This window comes from Pleurodeles waltl, chromosome 4_2, assembly GCF_031143425.1.
Source record: "Pleurodeles waltl isolate 20211129_DDA chromosome 4_2, aPleWal1.hap1.20221129, whole genome shotgun sequence".
Lineage (NCBI taxonomy): Eukaryota > Metazoa > Chordata > Amphibia > Caudata > Salamandridae > Pleurodeles > Pleurodeles waltl.
In genome coordinates, this window is record NC_090443.1 from 876,363,790 (window position 1) to 876,390,289 (window position 26,500).

Below are 26,500 nucleotides of genomic sequence, written 5' to 3' on the forward strand. Positions count from 1 at the left end.
ATTCACTGCCAGGATCTTGCACTTCCTCCTCTGCCTTAGATGCAGAATCAGTCTCATAATCATGGTCAGAAGATGATTTGAAAAGCATACCAACTACCTGGTGAGCCTGCTGTGGTGAAAACTTTGGTTTTCTGATTCTAGTCTGCCTGTTCCAGAAAGCAGCTCCCCACAACAGCAGCAGCAACATAGTAAATAAAACATCCTTGGTGTCTAGTGGTTTCTGCCTCCCTTGTGGGCAGGTGGGCCTAAAAAAACATAGGCTGTTCTTCCCCCAAGGGTGGCAAAATAGCCAAAATATGTGTCCCCTAAAGGGAGTGACCCTTGCCCAAGGTTTCGCTCCCCAAAATCTCCAAAATTAAAATCCCTGGCAACTAGTGGTTTCTGCCCCCCCCCTCCTTGGGGGCAGATGGACCTAAACAAAAGAGTCCGATCTTCCCCCAAGGGGGGCAGAAGCAGCCAAAATATATGCCCCCTAAGGGGAGCAACCCTTGCCCAAGGGGCCGCTCCCCACACACCAAATCACATGCAAACACACACACACACATAAAACATAAAAATCCCTGGTGGTCTAGTGTGTATTCCTGATGCACAATCGCAACGCCATGAGCGATCGTACAACAGGAATACATTTCAAAGAGACACTGGGAGAAAGGAAAAACTCTTTTCTTTCTTATTGTTGCCTCTTTGAAACCTCCTTTAACCTCTGGCACTGGAAGCAAAAGGCTTCCAGTGCCGCAGTCTGCTCTGATGATGCAGCATACAGGGTGCACGCTGACATAATGAGATCGCCTGGGGGGTTGCTGCCATCCCTTGTGGGAGGGTGTAGGGGGTAGCTCACGGGGGAAGCACCAGCGCTTCCCCCATTGGTGTGTGCTAGCGCGGCTGGGAGCCGTCTGACACACATGCCCACTGCGGCGTCAGACGGCTCCCGGCTATCTGACAGACGTGAGGGGTTCATTTTTCATTTATGGTATGTGTTATTTTATATGCAGTTACTTGATGGTAAAAGAGCAACAGAATTGTTACAGAATACTTTGTTCTTTATAGCCATGCCTTTCTTCCTGTCCCCAAAGTCACTGACCCTGCCCAAATTGGATTCAAGATCACAGTTCCCATACTTTTTTCAATGCACTTCGACAACTGACTACCAGACACTGTTCCCGCCTTTATCAGAATCTTACCATCTCTGCTTTCTCCCTGTTTTTCTGTCTTTCTCGTCCCACTTCTTTCCCGCTTGTGCTTTTTTACGTCTCTTGCTCAGTCAATTTCTGATGAGGAAAAATAAGCGCCAGTCCCCAAAAGTGTCCCTAAAAATTAGTGACGCTGGGCCTCACAGGCATCACTGGCTAGCGCCTGCACGAATTAAGCACTGTACCCATATAAATTCTGGAAAGGCCATTACTTTGCCAAATGACTACCTCAAAACTGGGGAATGTGCAAACAAACACGTGTTTAGAGGATTTGGGTTCTTTCATTTGAGGAGTATTTCTGAAAAAAAGTACTAATTTACTGCATTCGTTCCGCATGCATTTGGCATGTCATGAATGCAAAGAAAACATGCATATTTAACGACTAGTGTTTCCTTCTGTTTTTGTTTTCCGAAAGCATCACAGCAACAGCAGCCAGCATAGGTGCAGCAGGCATTCCACAAGCCGGTCTCGTGACAATGGTAATCGTGCTCACATCCGTCGGGCTGCCCACTGACGACATCACTCTGATCATTGCCGTTGACTGGGCTCTGTAAGTAAATTGAGCATCTTTTGATCTATCAGCGCTTTTGTGGAATACATTGCTAGCCCATTTAAAATAGAAAATAATTGAAAACGTTTTCTTGTAAAATTATAATTTATATGGAATTGTTTAGTTGTAAAATGTACCAGACTTAAAGAATAGAGGAAGTTAGTCATCGACTGTTACACATACAGTATTTCACAATAGACAATAGTGGGTTGATTGTTGGTTCAGCAACCATTGAAATATCTCTTCTATTGATGTCTTGAGTGGCCACGGTGGAGTGGAGTTATTTTGTGGCCTGAGTGGGAGATACGCCCGCATACGTTCCCCACGCGCTCTGTAGCCCCCCTCAAATCGCACACTTTAGGTTTATCTCTTCCAACCCTTTCGAAACGTATGGTTCGCACAGCTTGCTCTGCAGTAGTTCCCGTAGTTAACCTCCAATCCGAAGACGAGAGGACCTTTCTTTACCAGCTACTAAGGTTTGGAAATGTCTTCCTTACGAAGGTCATCAAATAAATACAATGACTACACTACTTACTCAACTCACGATCTGGTTTTAACCATTGTATGGCATATCATTGCATATGCATGCATGCATGGATTACCCACGTCTCTGTATATGCTAATGTTCTTGTAGGGGAGCGTCAGGAGTGTGGATTACCTGGGATTTTTACGATTCTGCTGAATTTTAAAATCCTGCATTAATTTCCAGCAATGACTACCACGAGATGAATTTTGATGGAAAACTGACTAGAAAAGATGTCTAATTCACTAACAGTAGCCATACTAATATTCGTTATTGTCCCCCTATACCCTTCTAGCGTTCAATAATGTAATAACTCTTTGTAGTTTGCAGGTCGTTAGGGCAGTATTCACCAGAAATAGATAAATAGAGACAGATCAGTAAACAGCGGTGGTTAGCTGCAATTATTAATTAATTCATTCACGTACTAGTAGTGCACTATAATTGTGTAGAAAATGTAGATTTTCCAAGTATTTTATGATGGAAAGTCTTAATTTTATTAAAGACACGGAGGCGAGTATTATGCTTTCTTTTCCTGCTTTATTTTAATAGCAGACAAGAGGAAAACACCAATCCCAGAGGTTTGCGCAACAAGCAACCAATGGGAGGTAAGACTAATAACATCAACCAATCAGTACACTGTATCAGGTAACATATACCAATCCTGACTGCAGGCAGCCCTCTTTTCGGTTGCGAGACAGTCAAGAAACAGATTTGAATAAAGGCACTATACAACAAATTAAACATATTGCCAGGATTAGGGCAAAAAAGTATTGAATTCTGTCCAAGTTAGGTGAATAGTATGGCTAGACAGGATGATGGATGCAGGGATCCCAGATCAATGGAGGTTGCGGTGAAGGAGTCCTTCGAGGAGAATCGGCATCCAATGAATTAGGTTGAAGAGGATGCTGGAGCGTTGGTATTAACTAGAGAGGGTGGGAGAGAACAACGTTAGTACAGTAAGCGGTGGGATAATACTCGCCTCCGTGTCTTTAATAAAATTAAGACTTTCCATCATAAAATACTTGGAAAATCTACATTTTATGACAAGACCGGAGGCTCCTATTATGCTTGTTTAAAGCATGTTAACTACTACAGAAGATGCTGTACTAACAGGTTTACAATAAAAGGTACGAAAGGTAGCATCGTTTGACCAATCTGCCGATCTTAGAATATCTTCCAAGCGTGATCCAGCCCAGAAGGCTTTTGACGCCATGGCGCCTCTAGCAGAATGGGCACCAAATTTTGAAGTATTGATGCCCGCTAGGGACATTACCCACTTGACCCAACGAGCTAAGGTAGGGGAAGATACAGGTTTATGGGGTTTCCTGAAGGAAATCAACAGTTGGGAAGCGAAAGATGTTCTAAGATTGGCAGTTTTTTGTTCATAAACTTTTAAACAGTTTCCCACACAAAGTTTTGGGTGATTTGGAAAGAAGGGATAGAAAACAGAAGTAATATTAGTTTTTGTACGACGAGAGACATTGAACATAACACCAGTAGGAGTGAAGTGACGAGCAGAAATATCTAGAGCTTTGACATCAGAAAGACGTTTGATAGACACAAGACAAAGTAACATTGTTAGTTTGGCTGAAAGCATTTTCAAAGATAAGAAGTCGTTATCCTGCCATGAAACAAACATTTGCAAAACGAGATTCACATCCCATAAAGTGGAATACTTGGGGATTGGGGGATTGGAGAATTTTACTCCTTTTAATAGACGACAAATAACAGGATGTTCACCTACAGGTTTTTTCGTTTATAAACGGGTGGTGTAGGGATATAGCTGATCTATAGAGATTGATGGTTCTGTAAGATTTGCCGGCGCTAGCTTGGGAAGCAAGAAAGTTAGCTATTAGGGTTAGATCTGCTGAAAAGGGATCGCATGATTTTCCCAAACACCAGCTAGACCAGATGGACCAAGCTGATTTGTAAGCCTTGGAAGTGCCTGGAGCCCAGGAATTGTTGATATAGGTTGAAGCCTCAAGTGAAATTCCTGGGTAAGATGAGGAAGACCTGAAACCCTCCAGGCGGATAGGAGAAGAGTTTTAGGAGAAGAGTTTTGTTGAGAATGAGGTCGTGAGGGAGACCTTGAGGGTTCAGAAGGAGGGAGGGAAAGGAGGGTAGAAAAACCGGGAAGTCGATGGCTAAATCTAGGAGAGTGGGGTACCACACTTGGGCTTGCCACAATGGGACTACTAGAACTAGTGTGGCTCTTTGACGGCGAAGTTGGTTGAGGACTCTGTTTATCATGATAAAAGGAGGGAATGCAAAATTTATTGCATGATTCCATTGTTGGAGAAAAGCATTGGTCGCCAGGGCGTGCGGATCAGGTCTCCAGCTGAAGAAGCGAGGAAGTTGAGCATTCAAGAGGGAAGCGAAAAGATCTATCTGAAATGGACCCCATTTGCGATGGATAGAGGTTAAAACTGAGGAGTGAAGCTTCCATTCGCTGTAATCGGAAAGATGACGAGAATACCAGTCTGCAACTGAGTTGAGAGAACCTGGTAAGTATTCTGCTTGAACTGAAATTTTTTGATGAAGGCAAAATTCCCAAAAGCTTTTTGCTAGATCTGCAAGGGGTTTGGACTTGGTACCGCCGAGATGATTGATGTATTTTACAGCTGTCAGATTGTCCATACGAAGAAGAATGGAACAAGAGACTCTGTTTTTGGTGAAGGTTTTTATTGCAAAGGAGCCTGCAAGCATCTCTAAATAGTTGATGTGCAATGAAGGCTCCTGTCGAGACCATGTGCCTCCAGTCGATATCTGACCACACCTTGCGCCCCAGCCTGTTAGACTTGCGTCAGATTCTAATACAAGATCTGGGGCTGAGGCAAAGATGGTCCTGCCATTCCAGGCTTCTAGATGACCGAGCCACCATTGGAGTTCTGTACGGGATTCGAGGTCGAGGGGGATGAAATCTGAATAAGCAAGACCTTTGCGCAAGTGTCTGATTTTCAATCTTTGGAGCGCTCGGTAGTGCAGGGGACCTGGGAAGATTGCTTGAATCGAAGAAGAAAGAAGACCTACAATCCTTGCAAGAGACCTGAGGGAGAGAGAAGTCTGCTGTAAAGATAGGGTTATCTCTGATTTGATATTTTTTATTTTTGAGGCCGGGAGTTGTAGAAGGCCTTGAGAGGAATTGATTAGAAAACCTAGGAATTCCGTTGTTTGTGATGGGATAAACATTGATTTCTCGTTGTTGATTAAGAAGCCTAGGTCTGATAGTAGTGAGATTGTGAAAGAGAGTTGGGACCGGAGTGTTGAAATATCTTGGTGCATAAGAAGGATATCGTCCAGATAGATTATGAGTCTGAAACCCTGAGATCGGAGAAGAGCTACAATAGGTTTTATTAACTTGGTGAAACACCAAGGGGCCGAGGAAAGACCAAAGGGTAGACAAGTGAACTGATAGGTGCGATATTTCCATTGGAATTGGAGAAACTTTCTGTGAGAGTGATGAATAGGGACTGTTAAATAAGCGTCTTGGAGGTCTAGACGGACCATCCAGTCGTTGAGGAGAAGCGAATCTCTTAGATGGAGAATCGTTTCCATTTTGAAGTGTCTGTAGACGACAAACTGATTGAATTGCTTGAGGTTGATGACCGGTCTTATTTTCTTGTTTTTTCTGATTACTAGAAAGAGGGGGCTTATGAAGCCTGAGTGGATCGGACGAGCTGGTTGGATAGCACGTTTTTGAAGTAGATCTTGGATTTCTGAATCGATAAGATTTGACATTTCTTCTGAAAATTTGAGGGGGAGAAGAGGGGACGGTTGGAAGGGAGTTTCGTAAAGTTCTATTAAGTAGACTTTGATAATGTTGAGAACCCAGGGATCTGATGTAATTTCTTTCCATTTGTGGAGAAAAAATTTTAAACGACCCCCTATAGAAAGATGGCCAGAATGTTGGCTTACCTGAGTTATTGTAGGACCTGCGATGGTTCCTTCCTCTGTAGCCTCTGGCACGTTGGGGATAAAATTGTGGGCGAAAGTCCTGCTGCTGTTGTTGTTGTTGGTAACTATAGGAGCCTCGGAAGCCTTGGTTCCTGAAGGACGGCCGGTGGAGCGGCTTCTTCCTCTACCGGCCCTGGCAAAAACCCGGGAGTTAAAAACTTTTTTGATTGATTGTTGGGCTTTGTCTAAAGAAGCAAAGGTGGTGACATATTTGCTGAGTTCTTTGATAAAATTATCTCCGAAGAGTAAACCATCAGCTTTAGATCCTGGGTCCATAGCTGCTAAGTTAGCCAGTTTAGGATCTAGTTTGAGCAGTAGTCCTTTACGACGCTCGTGCGTCATGGCTGCGTTCGCGTTTCCCAGCAAACAAAAGGCTCTCTGGATCCAAAGGGAGAGTTCTTCGGGGTCGATGGATTCATCATTCATTCTAGCGGATTCAGCGAGGTCGAAAATACGGGATAAGGGACTGACCAAATCAAGGACTTTATCCTGACACAAGGCCCAGGCTCTGTCCACCCCTTTACGGGGGTCTTTCCCAAATTTGGAGAAAAAAGTTAGAAGGGACGGATCTATAGACGGGGTGGCAGTAATGTGTAAGGGGAGGGAGGGCCTGGGACATTCTGAGCGAAGCTTGGCTCGTACCTGTTTGTCTAGAGCAAGGCGTAGTTTTGCCAGAATGTAACTTGCAACGTGATCGGAAGGTAACCATTCGGTTGAGTTTGGGTGGTGAATTAGACTGGGGTCGAACATGTGGTTACCATCTGAATCTAGGAGAGGGGATTGAACGGATGATGTTGACTTGGATTTTTTGGAGGGGGGGGCAATCCAAAAATTTGAGGAGTTGTCATCCTCATTATCAGAAGAAGAAGAGACATTGAAGCCATCATCATCATCGTCATCAGTGTCTCTAATGTCCGCAATCACAATTTTATGGGTCTTAGAGACGTTTTTTACTTTAGATTTACTTTTAGTAACCATAATTTTGTTCCCCTCCTTACTAGGAGGCCTTTGAGGAACTTCGTCCTCCATCCTGTGTGAGCTTGGCTCACTTTCCAATAGCGCAGATGAGGCGTTAGCCTGATTAGGAGAAGCCTCCGAGGCTTTGCGCTTTCTGCTTTCCGCAGCAGAATGGGCCACTTGTGATTGGGACAAACAGGATGAAACTGTAGATTGGATTTGTTTGGAAATCTTTCCCATTGAAGCAGAAACTTCTTTTTTGACTGATGACTGAATAAAGTTATTTAAGTTAGCAGAAAAATTCTCATCAGAATCATCATTTTCTATGAAGAAATTTGAAAATTCCATGTTGCTGAAAGGAAGAGGCAAAAACTGGTAAGTAAGGGTTAAGAAATAAGGGCAGACTTTGAGGATAGATGTCGTGTGACTCACCAGAACACCGGAAAAAACTGAGCAGAGTGAGGCCAAGAAACAGTGAAGCAAATAAGGGTGAGGAACGGAGCTCCGTGGCGTTGAAAGCGTGTAAAACACTGCAGGCGTCTTCAGTAGAAGGAGCGCTTCCGAAGGAATGCGCTCAGGAATGCGAAGAATGCACTGATTAGCGCTCGCGTCAGCCGGCGTTCACAATAGAACGTTCGAGCAAGCTGAAAGGGAGACGCTGCGGGCGGCCGATCTCTTCGCGTATTGAAAAGAAACTGCTAAAAATAGCCTATGCGCTACGAGAAGGCGCGCTAAGAAGATTCCACGTTAAGGAAGGGCATAAACATACACGCTACAGTTAAAACAACATATTAACCCAAACAAGATACGATAATTTATCGAAATGTATGAAGCAAGTAAAGATATACTTATCTTGACTGCGAGCAGCAAGAAAAGAGGGCTGCCTGCAGTCAGGATTGGTATATGTTACCTGATACAGTGTACTGATTGGTTGATGTTATTAGTCTTACCTCCCATTGGTTGCTTGTTGCGCAAACCTCTGGGATTGGTGTTTTCCTCTTGGCTGCTATTAAAATAAAGCAGGAAAAGAAAGCATAATAGGAGCCTCGGCTCTTGTCATAAAATTCTATTTAACTTTTCATAAAATAATGTATGAAACACATTATTGCTTTATTTTGTTTCTTCGGTTTTCACATTGGGTCACTACAATTAATTTTTGTTAAGTTTACAAGTGAGGATATTTTCTTCCGTAAACATAGACAGGAAAGGGCACTGTAGTAGTACCTAGTGATTTAGGTAGTGCACTTTGACAATTTGAATTTATTTATTAACAATTCAAATAACATCGCATTAGTTTACTCTGTCATGTTTTAGTGTACATAGTAAGGATATATGGTGATGACTGTGTATCTAGTTGAAGGCATAATATGAAAAGCATGGGGTCTGTCTATACTGAAAGAGTGTGTATTGGCTGGAGTTCAGTGGCATTAAAGATTTAATTGAAATGTATGGTAATTATCAAACGAAGCAGGACTCCTGAAATGCATTATTTTGCAGAGATCGATTCAGAACAATGATCAATGTCTTGGGAGATGCCTTAGCAGCCGGTATCATGGCCCACGTCTGCAGAAAGGACTTTGAAAAGCAGAACGATGAGGTAAGATGATGTGTGTTCACAAATATAAATATACATTTTTTATCTTAAACCAGATTGATATTTCGTAGTCATAATTAATACTGAAGTGTACGGCCTTACCAGACAAATAACTTTATAAGTATTACCTTCACATTATCCAAAGGCATTGATAGGTTAATATACTATCAAAAACTGCTGGAGTCCCAGAAAAATTCTACTCTCCAGTTCCGGGTTAAAAAACCACCAGCGCTCGGGTGAGTCACCATTACCAATCTCACCCTCTGAGGTCGACTGAATCTTTGGACTTGGTGAAAAGTGTAGTAATCAGAATCATTTAATAACAAATCAATTACATTATACCATAAGCGATATTAAGCAACATAAGCAATTTAACACTAAATCAAACTCCAGACCGAATATAGTTTCAAAGCTTTGTTACAAATAGTGAGCAAGACTAAATTATAAACATTCATGAAAACCATAGGCTGACCAAAACATTCTTTTCAATATTTACAGCAGTTCTCGATCTTCAAGAAAGTTCTTCATGGTTCATCTAAAAGCTTTTAAAAAATAGTTCAATGTTCATCCTCAATAGAACACAGTCTGATGATCGCTAATGATTACTTCCAGAGTGTAATCTCTTTGATCAATTGGGAAGGTTATCTCAAAGCTCAATTCAAATGCAATTTCAAGTTACAGAATGTTCAACTGAATTCTCATGGTCAAAACAAAAGGCCAGAAACTCATTCACCAATTCATTTGTGATAAAATAGATCCCTCCAGGTGAAGAGTATCTGCGACTTGGCACTCTTTTCCTTTTAGATTTCCTTACAGTGCTATCTTCACTCTGTTTTGACTCTTCAAGTGCTTCTGTTACTGATGGGAGTTTATCAGCAACCAGTTCATGTGCAACTGCAGGCCTTTTCTCTATTTTCACAGTTCTCTTTCCGGGTGCAACTGCTTTCACAACGTTTGCTGTACTGGCATGGAATCAGTTGATTTTGGTTTTGACTTTGTTCTCCTGCACTTTTGTCTGTTTGCAGGCTGCTTGCAACTTTGTCTGCGCCTTTATCTGTGCCTTTATCTGCATCTTTATTTGTATGTAAACTGCTTGTGCCTTCACTACTTTGCATGTTATTTGCTTCAGCCACTGGTTTCGTCCTCACAGCTTGGTTAAGACGAAACCATTCTTCATCAGCATTCACCCTTGCAGAATCAGACTCTATCTTTTCAAGAGGACACAGAACTTTGCACGTGTGGCTTGTGTGCATCCAGTTTGGAAAACCAGCACACTTCACAGCTGTTGTCGAAACCAAGATGACTTGAAACGGGCCTTTCCACCTTGGTTCCAGGCAAGACTTCCTCACATGTTTTTTAACCAGCACCCATTCGCCAGCTTTCAGGCTGTGGCACTGTTCTTGATCTGGTTGAACTGTTGCTGCTTGAACCTGATGAGACAAAGAGCGAACCATATCAACTAGACCTTTGCAATAATCCAGCACTTAGTCATTTGTTATGTTCACAAGTGCAATTGCAGGTACTGCTAGTAAACTCATTGCATGATTTCGTGGGGTGACAGTCCTGTCTTCCTGTCATGGGTGCTATGCATGCTCATCAGGACAAGTGGCAATGCATCAGGCCATTTCAATTCTATGGAGGCACAAACCTTTGCCAATCGAGATTTCAGTGTTCCATTCATTTGTTCCACCAATCCAGGTACCTCTGGTCTGTAACCGCAGTGCCAATTTTGCTCAATGTTCAGTGCTGCACTCAACAACTTTATGATCTCATTATTAAAATGAGTTCCTGGATCTGATTCCAAAGAAGTCGGGAATCCATACCTTGGAATTCATTCCCTGAGCGACAGCTTAGCTACAGTGAGACTATCATTCCTACGTTTTGGATAAGCCTCAATCCACTTAGAAAACACAGACAGAATGATCAGCACATACTTCAATCTATTACAGGCAGGCATTTCAGGGAAATCAAGTTGCATTCTGTTAAATGGACCTCCCGATCTGCCTATGTGGCTCAAATTAACCACTGTGTGTTACCCTACATTCATTTGTTGTCATGTAACACATCTGTGACAAACTACCTCTGCAACCAATCTAAATCTGGGATTGTACCTTGTCTATTTAAATGTGCAAATCATTGCATCTCTGCTGAGATGAACCTGACCATGATAATAACTAGCCATCGAGTTTAGCAAACAATCTGGCAAAACGACTTTCCCTTAATTTCAAATCCAGACATCATCTCCCTCTCTTTGAATACATCCTGCTTTTATCCAACCAACGTGTTCTTCCTCTGTTGCTTCTTCTTGAAACCTCGTAATCTCATCCCAGGTATCTACCACTGACATCAAGAAATTTTGATTTGTCTCACTGGTGTCACTTTCATTACTGTACTCTTTATAGAAGTTGACACAATTCAGTGCACAATATCTGGCAATTTGGCCATCATAGGCATTGCACAACATTACATAGTCATTGTTAGAAATGGGGTCTTTGGTTGACACTCAGGTTACCCCCTGTTCAAGCAAGGACCCTCACTCTAGTTAGGGTAAAAGAGAATCACCCTCAGCATCACCCTCAGCTAAACCCTGCTTACCCCCTTGGTAGCTTGGCAGAGCAGTAGCCTTAACTTCAGAGTGCTAGGTGTAAAGTATTTGTACCAACACACACAGTAACTAAATGAAAACACTACAAAATGACACCAGTTTAGGAAAATAGGAAATATCTATCTAAACAAAACAATACCAAAACAACAAAAATCCGACATACACAAGTCAAGTTACGAATTTTTAAAGATTAAACTAAAAAATAACGCTTAAAAACACAAAATGCTTCGATGAGTTGTTAACACGGCGTCATGACGGAGTCGTTCCCAACAAGCCGACACCAGCGGCGCCGGACACGAAGTCGCGTAGACCCCCAAGTACAGTACCTTTGGTAAAGAGTGAAAACAAGTCGATGGGCGAAGTCGGGGATCGCGGCGTCTGTGCAAAATGTTGAATCAGCGCACTTCGAGCGGCATCGGTCACGACATGGCCCTGGCACCTCCAGTGCACTTTACTAGGGACTTACTAGTAAATCAGATATGCCAATCATGGATAAACCAATCTACAATACAATTTACACAAAGAGCATATGCACTTTAGCACTGGTTAGAAGTGGTAAAGTGCTCAGAGTTAAAAAACCAACAGCAACAGGTCAGAAAAAAATAGGAGGCAGGAAGCAAAAAGATTGGTGATGACCCTGCATTAGCAAAAAAGTCCAACACGACCCCCTACCAGCCTAAAGCCAGGGGAGAACAATCAATACCTTGATGCACTTCCCTGATTGGGGCGATAGAACAAGGACTCAGGCCCACAACAGCATGGGCATGTTCCAGCTCTACGTCTTCCTGACTCCAGTTGGATCCCTCTGTCCATACTCTCAGGGCCCACTAAGCTTACCCATGGGGAACCCTTCTCCACATCTGCAGATACCATCTGTGCAGCACATAACTTTACCTTGCTCACAGATGTATCCCAATGGGCAGATAGTACCGCCAGGGCCAACACAGTGGTGTTGCCCACTCCACCCCGGGGTGTGACTCTCGTACCCCCCCCCCCGGGGCAGCTATGTCCACCAGGACAGCAAGCCACAGTGACCCCTGACAACTGTCAGGTATGAGGGCCAGACCTCAGGCCTCTCCAACCACTGTGACTGTGGAGAGTGGGCGGCGGTAGCCCCAGGTGCCTGGCACCATTTGACCACTCTCCCTTCCACCAGGTTAGGGATGACAACCTGACCCTGGTCATCCCCTCTGGGGCTCTGTACCCTCCCTCCAGGAGCGGCACCCCCAGAGTAAAAAATTGTCAGGGTGCTTGTAGAAGCAGTCCTGCACAATTCTTCCACCAGTGCAGGGCTGTTACCCTGCAACTGGTCCTCCAACCTGGGGTCTGTACCTTCAGGTTGGACCAGGGCCAGGGGTGAGGCTTCCCTCACCCTGCCTTCCCTTCTGGGGTCCTGCACCCCCCAACTAGGAGTGCCCCCCAGAAGACAACATGGTAGGGGCACTGTTAGTAGTAGCCCCTTCCTCCAGGTCAGGAGGGACACCCTGAACCTGGCCTTCCAATCCAGGAGTTGTATCCTTCGATTGCACTGGGGCCAGGGTGAGTCTCTCTCTCCCCTTCCCCTACTCTCAGGGTTCTGCACCCTCCTCTCAAGGAGAGTCCCCTTGAAATCACACCAGGGGAGGTGATTGGGCAAATGCCCCCCCTTTCAGGTCAGGGTTTACCCCCTGCACCTGATCCTCCAGTCCATAGTCTGTACCCTCAGACTGGACCACTGCCTGGCAACCCAGGAATTCCTGGGGGGCATACCTACTCCCCACCAGGTCAGAGTTTACCTCCTGATCATTCAACCCAGTGTCACCATCCTGCGGTTGAACCATTGCCTGGCACACCAGGACTTCCAGGGGGGCACACTTACCCCTCTTAAGGGCCACACCGTCCCTAAGGGCCACACAAGAGTCTGGCTTGCGCAGGTCTCCTGACCTCTGCCCATCTGACAGAGTCTGGATTCCCCCCAACCCAGAAATGGTCTCACCATGGTCATTCCTGGGGGGCTCTGCTCTCAGAGCTGACCCCTGACCCTCCAGGTTCTCCACTTGGGTCCACAACCCCCTCTCAACCCTCTATCTGGACTTTTGCACCCCCTCACTACGAGTGGTACTGCCAGACACCAGAGCTGGTGGGACGCTGGCTACAGCTGCCCCCCCATGTTCTCCTGACACTGTGGGGTCTCCCTCAACAGATGGCCCTATGGTACAGGCTAGGCTCCCCTCCTGGTGTTCCCTCATGAAACCCTCCAGGACCTGGGACCGGATCTCAGGCACCTTGGGCCGCAGCCCATTCCCATTCCCTCTCCTCTGAGACTGGACATGGGGTCCCTCACCCATCTCACTACACTGGGACCTACCTGAGACACTACAATCCTCCCCTACCTCACCTTGTTGGGAAATACCTACATCACTGCTCTCAGGAGCACCCCAAATGCCTCTTCAGACTCTCTGGTACTCACCCAGAGGTCTGCCTCCAGTATAAGTTTCCTGGGGTCAGAGAACTCACACTCCACCTGGTGTTGGCGTAGCTCTGGAAAATAAGGACTAGACATATGCTCTCCAGCAATTTCATTGCTCAGCCCCTCACATGAATTAACCACACTACCCTTCACCTAACCATCCAGTGACTCTGCTTTGAAAAAGCACCCCACATCACCCTCCTGAGACTGGTGAGACTGTGCCTGACTGTCCCTGACACTCAACCCACACTCTTCTGGGATGTCTTCGCACTCCATAATTAGGACTTCTACCTGGTGGGAACCCCTCTCCCTTTCACTATTACATAGAGTCAATAGAGTGTCCCTCCCACTAGTAGGAATATGAATCCCCATGCCAGTTCCCCAATCTACCTCAGGGACCCTGTGCATCACTGGAGCTACCTCATACCCCTGAACCTCCTGGTGTGTGTTAAATCCCTCCTTCAAGTAGGGCACCACATCTCTGGGCATGTGCACTTCTTCAGCAGTACTGGATACAAGATTTCTGCTGCCACCATCTGAACTGGACTCAGCCCTCATGGCTTCCACCTTCAGCTTTTCACAGCTCAGCTCTTGAGCTGCAATCCTTTCTTTTTCCAGGGCTAAGGCTCTCTTCACCTCAGCCCTCTCAAGCTCTGCTTCTAGCTCTTCCAGATTCCGGATTCGAGCTAGGAGCCAATCATCTCTTTCTGTTCCCTCCTCAGGGCCACTGCCCTCCTCCTCAGAGTAGTCCTCCTCCTCAGAGTAGTTCTCCTCCTCAGACTCATTTGGTGATGTTGCCTGACAACGTTTCAACTCATACTGAAACAGGGCTGGCTCAAGATCCTCCCTTCTGGATTTCTTGTTCACAGCCAGTCCCCTTTCCATGCAGAATGCTTTAAGCTGCCACTTTGTATAGATAAATAGGTGCCAGAAATTGGCTTCCATTCTGCAAAGGCTTTACAACCAAAAACCAGAGTCCAAAAATATTAGCCATATTACCAGGAGGACATCAGAGAACAAAAAGCAGAATCACAAGACAAGTAGTATGTGGTCACGTAGTGGTCTGAACTCAAAACAGTAGTGTACACTTAATCACTGTATGTCAAGTACAAATACAAATCCCAACCGCTGATCACCAATGTTAGAAATGGGGTCTTTGGTTGACAGTCAGGTTACCCCCTGTTTAAGCAAGGACCCTCACTCTAGTCAGGGTAAAAGAGAATCACCCTCAGCTAACCCCTGCTTACCCACTTGGTAGCTTGGCAGAGCAGTAGGCTCAACTTCAGAGTGCTAGGTGTAAAGTATTTGTACCAACACACACAGTAACTTAATGAAAACACTACAAAATGACAAAACACCAGTTTAGAAAAATAGGAAATATTTATCTAAACAACACAAGAACAAAACGACAAAAATCCAACATACACAAGTCAAGTTATGAATTTTTAAAGATTAAACTAAAAAATAACGCTTAGAAACACAAAATGCTTCGATGAGGTGTTAACATGGTGTCATGATGGAGTCGTTCCCAACAAGCCGACACCAACGGCGCCGGACACGGAGTCGCGTAGACCCCCAAGTACAGTACCTTTGGTGAAGAGTGAAAACAAGTCGATGCACGAAGTCGGGGATCGCGGCATCTGTGCGAAATGTTGAATCCACGCACTTCCAGCGGCATTGTTCATGACGTGGTGCGGTGACTTCCACGGAGTTGTGGACTTCAGCGGGGCTGCAGCGGCGTCGGGCCTGCGAAGGTCGTCGCGTTCCAGTAAAGATCACGGAGTTGGTTGCAGGCAGTGTCACCGGATTCAGCAGCACCGCCAGTCCGAAGTCGTCTGATATCGATTTCCTTGGATTTCCACCAGCAATTCCTTTCAAGGTCCCAGGGACTGGATAGTTCACCACCAGTTGTCAGAGCAGGAGTCTCTCCAGAGACTCCAGGTGCTGGCAGAGAGAAGTCTTTGCTGTCCCTGAGACTTCAAACAACAGGAGGCAAGCTCTAAATCAAGCCCTGGAGATTTCTTCACAAGATGGAAGGCATGCAAAGTCCATTTTTTGCCCTCTTACTCTGGCAGAAGCAGCAACTGCAGGATAGCTCCACAAAGCACAGTCACAGGCAGGGCAGCACTTCTCCTCAGCTCTTCAGCTCTTCTCCAGGCAGAGGTTCCTCTTGATGTCCAAAAGTGATCTAAAGTCTGTGGTTTTGGGTGCCCTTCTTATACCCAATTTCTCTTTTGAAGTTGGCCAACTTCAAAGTAAAGTCACTTTTGAATGTGAAATCCTGCCTTGCCCAGGCCAGGCCCCAGATACTCACCAGGGGGTCGGAGACTGCATTGTGTGAGGACAGGCACAGCCCTTTCAGGTGTAAGTGACCACTCCTCCCCTCCCTCCTAGCACAGATGGCTCGTCAGGTAATGCAGACTTCACCCCAACTCCCTTTGTGTCACTGTCTAGTGTGAGGTGCAAACAGCAGAAAGCAGTTGCTGCTTCTGCCTGTGCTAGAGGACAAAGACTGGACTTTGTGTTGCCTTCCTTCTTGTGAAGAACTCTCCAAGGACTTGATTTAGAGCTTGCCTCCTGTTGTTTGAAGTCTCAGGGACAGCAAAGACTTCTCTCTGCCAGCACCATCCAGTTCCTGGGACCCTGAAAGGAGAAGCTAGCTGCCCAAGAGTGAGAAATCCACGCACCGACCACCGTGCTGGGAAAAGATCGACGCAACTCCGATCTGCGGCTAAAAAATCGATGCGCCGCCTGCAACGTGACCGGAAGATCGACGCCCGGAGCTGGGGAAATGACGCGCAGCATCGCTGACTGAGGCTGGTGAGATTACAACCCACGCTGCGTGGTTTTCGGACCATCGTGCAGCTGAATTTCTGACACAAACACCGCGGGACGTGTAAAAACAATGCAAGGCCTGCCCGGACCCGAGAGTGCTGACAGGATTGACGCATCACTCTCCTGCAGAGAGAAGAAACAACGCACACCGACCCGACTAAAGGAGAAACAACGCAAGGTCTCGTGAGTGAGTGATATCGATTCATCATAAGCCCTTTTTGACGCACACTCACCCGTGCTGGGTTATTTTTGACGCGCCCAAGGTACATTTTCACACTAACAGCATTACTGTATGTTTAAAATTACATAAAGACTCTTTTTGGTTTTTCATTGATAACTGGCTTGTGTATTGTGGATTTTTGTCGTTTTGGTCTTGTTTTGTTTAGATAAATGCTCTCTATTTTTCTAAACCTGTGTTGTGCCATTTTGTAGTGTTTTCATTGAATTACTGTGTGTGTTGGAACAAATACTTTACATTTAGCACTCTGAAGTTAAGCCTACTGCTCGTGCCAAGCTACCAAGGGGGTGAGCGGGGGTTAGCTGAAGGTGATTCTCTTTTACCCTGACTAGAGTGAGGGTCCTTGCTTAGACAGGGGGTAACCTGACTGCCAACCAAAGACCCCATTTCTAACAGTATGTAACTTACAATGTTCAGCCAGAAAGGAGAACATTCCCATAAGAAAGAAGCACGTAGTGCCATAAACATTTTAAATGGTTTACTTGTAGTAAACTAAAGTATGAAGCACAGTATACTGTCTGTCTCCTTGAAACTGCATTCTTACTGAAGTGCCTGACTATCAGTGCACTTGTTGATAACTGAGAGCCAGACCAGAGCACCATGATTAACAGAGGGGAAACTTATGTTGAATAAGGATATATCTGTGGAAAGTATTACACAGCAACTGAAGAAGGTGGGTTTTATTTTTCATTACACGTTTTTAGAAGAAAGGTTTACATAAGCAACTGTCTATATTCCTCTATGCTAGCAAGATCAGTATTTCTTGCTAATGAGTGCCCAGTAAATCTGGATTAGCCAAAAGTCATACTTAGGCTTCTGTCAAAACTTATTTTCAGCATATTCTGGCTGGCATAAGATATATAAAGTGAAAGAATAGCAAGCACTGCTGTGGTAAATTAGACGTTTTCCTGGGTGTGAGGGTGTAATTGTAATTGCTCCCAAGATGTCTTCAAAAACACTAACTGGAGGTATTAAACAAATAGACACTAGTGCAAAAGTGCCTATTTATTTCCACTGAAGCAGTGGAAGACTGTCATGCTGTGCTGATTCGGCTTGCAGCTCATTCCAACTCCCAGGACATGTGGTTCCAGTTTTACCATTCCAGGAATATGCTCTCTGTTTATTGCGGTGTTCCCGCAGGAGGTCTCTATGTTGCTTTGGCACCATGTCTAGCATGTGTGTGTAATTCCTTTGGGAGGAGACATCCTTGGGTGCTCATTGCCATGACGATTCAAGTTCTGGCATTATGTTGCAGAGCACTACTCTGACTCTGATTCCACCCTTAGTTCCAGGCCTCCTATACTGCATTGTTGTGTACTATTGCCAATCCAACATTGCTCCATTTTTTAACATCTTGGTCATGGGTTCATTTTCTTTATCTAGCATTTATAAGACTGGCACTGTTCTTGCTTCAGCCTTTTTCTGTACGTCAGCCATGCCCTTTCCTTCATATTCCAGGTTTGTTGTACCAGATCATTCTTCAAACTTACCCCCATCCTTTATCCTATTTTCTCCTGTCTTTTCTGGATTGGACTATCTCAGGATGTTTCTTATGTCTGTAAAGCTTTCTCCTCCCGTAATCTTCACAGTGCGCACCTGATCCAAAAACATTTCACATTAGGGCAATGGAGTGTGGTCACCAGAAGGTGGCTTCCCTTTGACAAACAAGCTAGTACTAAACTACTTGGACAATCTCTTCATCCAGCTCTTGATAAAAGCATGTTCTCTAAAACAAATAAATCTTTATTTTTAGTATTAAGCTGTTTAAAAAAAAAGTAATTATGATTGGCTGCCTAGCATGATGAGCAAACACTAATTTAAAGTATCAGTTATATCACACTGGATTTACTATGCCTCCATCAAATTTGAGGCATTTTACTTTCATTATCAATTTCTCTATAAATTATAATAGCTGAAAAGGGTACAACTTTTATGTGGTTTATGATTGCTTTTCATCCAACTCTCTGAATATATTTTATTGTAAGCTTTTTAAGCCCTTATCAAATCCCAAACTGTAGCACAAGATATATTAATGTGCATCTTTTCTTCATGGGCCTTTGCATGTTGCACATGTCCATAAAGACCTGTTATTTAAACAGATCATACATCAGTAGGGTTCTGAGAAATACTATTTTCAATACCTGTAATTCCTGTTTGAACTAGCACTCAAAAGCACCTATAATTCTGTCCGTCAATGGATGTTAGGTCAGGCGTGACAGCATAGTTGTCTTGCAGAATTCATGTAATCACAAAGGAGGTTGTAGGGAGACAGGATTTGGCTCCACCTCTTTGTAGATCTTTGTTGATATGACTGGTTAGTTGTTGTGTTAGCAAACCTATAAAGTAATTCCATAGCTGTGTATTGATAGTGCAGGCTGTGCAGTAATCAAGCACTGTAATGAAAATGCAAGATTATCACTTTGAGATGAACCCCTCTTATGCATTTGTGTATATGTGACACAGAGGCATGAGTGGCAGCAACAGATAGTCACTTAGGAAAAAAGTACTATCAACTACCTCACAGTTTGAAAGTCCCCACCAAAGTAATGATGACGGTCTGCTTGATGAAGCACTACAACCATCTAACCCCACAAATCATCTTCTCCCTGCAATAATACAATCATTTATTGTTGCTGAGGGTGTCCTCCCCATAATTCCCACCACATGCTTGTTGCCTTTCAGGTCTATGTAAATCTGTTTTCATTATAAAGCAAGTTTTGTCTGGAGTAGATTGCAGGGTCACAGAGTAGTTTAAATGTGGAAAGCATTTTTGGTGTTTGGCTATTTAGAGTTATTGGGGCTGATTGACAAAACCATTAATGAGTATAGGAATTAATACGACTGGAATACTTGTACATATACTTTTACAAGCCTTTGTGAATTAGCCAGAAACATCCAACTCCCTTTTGGTAAAAGTGTAAAGAAGACATCAACCTTCCTACTTGTACTACTTGTATATAAATATTCCCTTATCATTCCCATTTTAGCTGTTTTAGGGCCAATTCACAAAGGCAACTAAGAGTTAATAAAAGAGTGCTAGGTAAAAGTGTACTGCAGACGTACTACTTTACATACTCCAAAATGCCTTTTTTAATAGGCCCCATTGTCTTGGCAAGGTGGGTCAGCTTTTAAAACAAGCTAATAATACCCACATGTGTCACTAACTGAAGTGACAAGTAATAGAATAAACTGTTAGGTTGACTTTGAGTGGGCTGAAAATTTTGAAGTATATTCCTGTTTATATGGAATTATCCATCAAACTATCTAATGAAGATATTTGCATACAATGGAGCAAACAGAATACCCATATCTGTGCCACATAGGTTCTGATAGATAGATATACATATTGACACCCGTAATCAAGGCTGAAACACAGGGGGTGTTTTGTGTTATAAATATAACATATTGATTTTTTTTAAGTATAATTCATTTTATTAATTCAACATTACTTCCTATAGGGTGCTATTTAAGTCCTTGCCTCCTTTATTTTCTAAGGGAGTCTGTTACAGTATGTGTGGTGCTTTCCTTATTCCAGGGCTGGGCTGGAGTACATTTACTACTGTTTTGCCACCTTTAGTGCAGTAGTAACTTCAGAAGTGTAGTTTGTAAATAGAAAATGTGGTTATTGTTTGGTGGGTGGGTGCTTGCAGTATTCTATGCCTCCCTTAACCCCTCCTTACTTTTCTGTAAACCCATCGCATTTTGCCGTAGACATCTCCCCTTTTCTCAGGACCCCCCCCCCGGTCCATCTCACATTTACTAATGAGAAGTAAATTAAATCTGCATTGATCTTGAATGGAAAAGATAGGCAATGTGACTTTGGAAATCACCATGCGTAGGTTTATGAATTGCATTTTTTAGTAAATAGGTAGTACTACTGAAGTACTACTTTGTGGACTACAAAATATAGTTTGTCAGTTGGGCCCAATAGTTTTTTTTCTTACACTAAAATAGAACACTTATGTTTTGCACCATGTCTGGAAATCCCCTTACACTTTCTGGTTTTGGCTGAAGAAAACACTTCTTGGCACATAACCCTTGTGCATACAATATACATGTGTACAGCGTGAGGAATGCCCCCAGGGTACATCGCTTACTTTCTTCTACTTCACGTAGAATAAGGAATGCATGTATATATTTAGACTCATTCTAAGTTAATGGGTTTGGAGTAAGTTGGTTGGACACTACATAGCTGGCCATCTATTCTTAAGGACCTTGGGCTGGATAAATATTTCAAGGGTCTTTGGGGAAGGTATGCAAAAATAAAATGTGCTTCCTTTGTAGCAACTAAATGTAAATTAGCATTTAAACTTCCTTTCTTATGTTTTCTTCAGGTGTATAGTCATAACAAAAGGGTTGAATCCTTTATCAAAGGATTTCAAATCATGTGTGTGCCTTCTGACAATGTACTTAAATCAGTAGTTTATGTTTTATTTAGGTGATCATTATATTCAGTGCTATATTCATTAATCCTACTTCTTGAAACAAAGATCAGATAATTTCTGCCTGAAGATCAATATTTTGTCGAGTACACTCTTCTCTCATGCACACAAGTTCTGTGATTTTAGCACCAAACATGTGGATTCTTCTACCTTTCAATTGCATTGGTTATTATGTTTTTCTCTCTTTAGCTTGTGAGATGCTGCTTATAGAAAATAGTTTCATGAAAGCTTTGAAGTAACTATGAATAGATCTCACCACAGAAAAAGTGTACGAGATCCTTTAGTAAAATGTGTACTTGTTTTTGGCTCGTACCACAAGACGCTCTTTCATTGGACCATGATTGTAAATGGTTGGACATTTAGTTGGTGATCATCACAAGGTCTGTGGGCAACTCAAAACTGACCACTCGTTTTGACACAAACATTGCTCATTCCTCATTCGATGTACTTTAAATATTGAAACCCAAAGGGTCTCAATTTTATTTAAATAATCCTCATATACAGCTAAAAGCGCACACCTAAATGCACGCATGCACACGCACACAGACGCACATAGGTGCTCCACATCTCAGTACATCTTGAGTCACACGTACTTGCTGCCTGTTGCAGTGCGAGCAAGACAGACTTCTGTAAGTGAATTCTGTGAATGAGAGCAGTGTTGTCATTTAGCAAAATTAAGGGATGTAACACACGTCCCTTCAGTCCCTATGGAGCAGGGGTCCCCCATCCCTCGACTGGGCCCCCACCCCTTCAGGGGGATCCCCTAATCAGCCAAAGGCCAATGAATATCTCCAAGTTATAGGAGACTCAGGGCTCCTCAACACATTTTGCGGGAGGGGGGCATTGTTTTGTGTTGCACCACTGACACAATGGACATGAAGCCTTGCCCTCGATTCAGTGGCAGCCTCTTTTGACAACTGCAGTTTTAGTCCACGGAATTTTAAACTGTGATGCCATAGTACAAAAACCTTGAAAATGACACTTAAGCAGAGATAAATCGAGTAGGTGATACGCTAGGTTACAAAACGAATTATTGTAGAAATACAAAGACAATGTTAGAGCTTGATTCACAAACAAAGTGTTAAATCCTCACTCACAGATTTAGACCTTTGCTCGAAAATTCCCAGAAATAGGTATGAAAAGCTGCGCCAGGTGTAGATTTTCATGTGTCATCCAGGCAAGGTCCCACCTAGCGCCTATTTCTCCAACCAGAATAAAGCATAGTGGAGAAATTCAAATGCACCCTTATTTTTACATGGTGAAAACTTTTTTTTTTTGTAGCGACCTCTTATCATACCAAATTTGGACGAAATCCATCCCTCTTCCAAACCTGGAAAGATATTTATGTCAGGCATTGGCTGGAATAACAATCCGACCTTTCCATGGTAGAAAGTGGAAACAGAGGATGTTGTGAGTGGTTACAGATGCCCATTTGTGAGCGTTCACAAGTTCCCAAGGTTGTCTAGCCTTTGAACACCAATTTTTCTTGCCCTTGTGTAAGATTTATGCGTGCAGGGAACTTTCTAAGCGTGGTAGAGATCTCCGTATAAATAACTGAACTTAGACCAGCCAGTAATCTCTTTGTAAATTTCTAGCAGGTATCAAATAAAGTTACATTCCGTTGTAAACATGCATTAATAATCAAATTTACCTATGTGAATAGGGGTATCTATTTTTAAAAGTTATACACATCACAAAACCTTGTGGAGTTTCGCTTCTATCTATTGTATGTCTAATAATGTTAAAAAATAGTGCAATCAAGATATCTGACATTTCAAACCCTTCTTTAAGTTAACTGAAATTATAAATATCACAGAAGGCTTTATTAAATAATTGATCTGAAACCCTGATTGAAAAGTTTAATATGGAGATTTTACTTCTACCTATAGGTGCCGTTGATCTGCGAAACAAAAAATATCAGCATCCACCAGATTATGGCGTATCAGAGAAATGGCTGCGTGAAAAACATGGGTGATATGCACCCGCAGGATACAGTGAAAGAATGCCATCACATAGACATGGAGCCGGAGGATGAGCCAGTGGAGAACCATATTGAGACTTCCAACAGTAAGGACCACTGCACCATAGAGATTAATGAACTTGAAACAAATGTGTAGCCAACTCTTAAAAGGCCTCCTTGGGAATTCGAGGGCAGACGACTGTTCCAAAGCTGGGAACTTTGGAAAAAAGAGAAATGTAATGCAGTTCCCACTAACCTGGAGAGACGGGGTCAGCTGCACATTTCGCCAAGATGACAAGGCATGAATGAGGCAGTTACCTTTCCACAAGTAAATTTGTATTTTTTTACGAGTTGATTAATGCATTTGTATCTCCTGCCTCCTTGACCAATCTAATGGATCACATCATGCTATGGGGCTGTTTTCACACAAAAAAAAAAACTGAAATGAGGAAAATGAAATTAATGTAAAACAGCAACACATTAACAGAGAAAGTACAGAGAGAACCAGAAAATTAAATATGAGCCTTGTTTTCCAAATTTCGATGTGGATGCAATATTGTATACACAGTATCGATATGTTTTTGCATTTTCCATGCAATCTCTTAAATGTGTATAGAAAACAGAAGCCAATATAACCATTTTTCTGAAACTATAGCTATTAGTCTTTTTTTACTCATTAAATAAAGAAAATACACATCTTGAAATAAAGTTGTAAAATCCATCGTTTTGTTCCTGCAATTATTTGTTTATTGAGAGAACGGAAAAAATAGAAGACAATTGATGAATCAACTTTTCCCTTGTACAAATGCATGTTAGAGATTATTTAAGAAACAGTGTCCTTACCTGTACGTTGGGGAATAGAGAGGCATAGCTTTGGAGCTCTTCACTCGATAGAAACTTCCCGCACAATACCAGTGGAGATGTTTGCAGCACCAATGGTGAGCTCCTGAACCCCACTAATCCAACATATACAAGTTGCAGACCGCAAGATTTGATAATGACTTGGAGAAATTACTGGTTAAATGTTATTGACTGCTCCCCTACTAAATACAAATAATGGTGGTGTGACTCTGATCTAAAACAAAGTACAATATACTGGTATTTGCTGTTGGAATTGTTGAAGATGGCAGATGGTTAATTTTTAGGATTATTAAACGCTAATGATGAATTCTATGCAATCAATATCTATTCATCAACTGGTAACAATCTTTTATTTGTGTCAACCCTGAAAAGTAAAATAAATCTTGTACGATGAAAAAGCTCAAGTGATGCTAGCAGGTAACTTCAACCGTCCGTTTGTTGGCTCTTTTGACAGATTTTCTATGTGTAAGTTCTGTTCACAAAAGCACATAATGCTATGCACAGGATGTGTGATCAATTTGACATTAAGGGGGTCATTCTGACCCCGGCGGTCTAAGACCGCCGGGGCCAGGGTCGGCGGGAGCACCGCCGACAGGCCGGCGGTGCCCCGCAGGGCATTCTGACCGCGGCGGGTCGGCCGCGGTCAGAAGAGGCAAACCGGCGGTCTCCCGCCGGTTTACCGCTGCCCTTAGAATCCCCCATGGCGGCGCAGCTTGCTGCGCCGCCATGGGGGATTCTGACACCCCCTACCGCCATCCTGTTCCTGGCGGTTCGCCCGCCAGGAACAGGATGGCGTAGGGGGTGCCGCGGGGCCCCTGGGGCCCCCGTAAGAGGGCCCGAAAAGTATTTCAGTGTCTGCTAAGCAGACACTGAAATACGCGACGGGTGCAACTGCACCCGTTGCACCCCTGCAACTACGCCGGCTCAATTCTGAGCCGGCGTCCTCGTTGCAGGGGCATTTCCTCTGGGCCGGCGGGCGCTCTTTTGGAGAGCGCCCGCCGGCCCAGAGGAAATGTCTGAATGGCCGCCGCGGTCTTTTGACCGCGGTGCGGTCATTCAGCGGCGGTACCCTGGCGGACGGCCTCCGCCGTCCGCCAGGGTCAGAATGAGGCCCTAAGTGCTGATGGAGACTTCAACACCTGACATTTGTGAGTTCAATTTCTTCTCATTCCCTCACCAAACATATTCTAGGATGTATCACCGCCTTTTCCTGGGCCTCACCTTAACCTATTTAGAAGAAACCCATATAGAGCCCAAGGAGTTGCTAACCATGCATGAATTTTAATGACTACAAAGTGGGAAGATTATATTGTTATTACCAAATACTGCAAAATGAACAAACTCTGGCTAAATAGAAATGGGAATAAAAATTCAATTAAAAAAGCCATATCAGACTACTTTGCAGAGAATGTAAACTTCTTCTCTTCCCCCCAAAATGTTTGTTATGCTTTTAAAGATATTGTGAGAGGCTTGATTATTGATTTAACGGGTACCAAAATAGAGGGTAATATAAGACTGTTTCAACTAGAGATAGAAATTAAACAACTCAAAGAGACATTGAGACTCACTAAAGATGTTACTTGAAACCTTTAGCAAACAGAAATATGAATACAATATAATTCTCAGTTTCACAGCCAGCACATGGGTTACAAAAAAAGAAACAATATAGGTATGCAACAACAATAATAAAGTGGGTGAAACTCTAGCATCCTTCCATAAATTCAAGAAGGCTAGAACCACCATCCACTTAATGAAAGACAATAAAGGCGAAATCCACACAAAAACACAACATTTTGCAGAAATCTACAGACCCTTTTACTCAGATCGGTATGGCGCAACTCAATAATAGACACTAAAATATGTTTGAAGCATCTCTAGAATGTCATCCTTCTCTCAATTTTCGAGCTAGAAAGGCAATATTTAAAAAAGCGAATTAACAAACAGGAATTTGAAATATAAGACACCTCTAAAATGTAGGCAAGCCCATGGCCAAGACAATTTCATAGCCTGATTCTATAGGACTTATTGAGATCAAATTAGAACACCAATGATTGACTTATTTCAGTACTTCACACTATCTGGGAAAATCCAGGGAACGACAGCAGAAGGCATAATAGTGGTCATAACAAAAAGAGCAAATATTTAACAGAGGCTAAAACTGCAGACCAGTATTCCTTATCAATCTACACTGCAAGATATATTCTAATGTACTGTCCAACAGATTAGAGAAACTCCACCCTAGCATTATACACCCAACAAAACAGGAATAATGTAAAAACATTATTCTAGTAAAAACACAAGTCTTTTCTATCATATAATCATAAAACCAGAACAACCATTAT

At 43.3% G+C, this 26,500-nt stretch overlaps 1 protein-coding gene across 1 annotated transcript in view; it reads left to right on the top strand.

Moving 5' to 3' along the window:
* Window positions 1-24,397, top strand: part of SLC1A7 (solute carrier family 1 member 7) — a 605,311-nt gene extending 580,914 nt beyond the window's left edge. Inside the window, exons 9-11 of the mRNA XM_069232652.1 lie at window positions 1,606-1,740; window positions 8,672-8,771; window positions 23,227-24,397. Coding sequence (XP_069088753.1) covers window positions 1,606-1,740; window positions 8,672-8,771; window positions 23,227-23,454 — 463 coding nt within the window. The 3' untranslated portion in view covers window positions 23,455-24,397. The remainder of the gene's footprint in view (window positions 1-1,605; window positions 1,741-8,671; window positions 8,772-23,226) is intronic.
* Window positions 24,398-26,500: the final 2,103 nt, after the last annotated feature.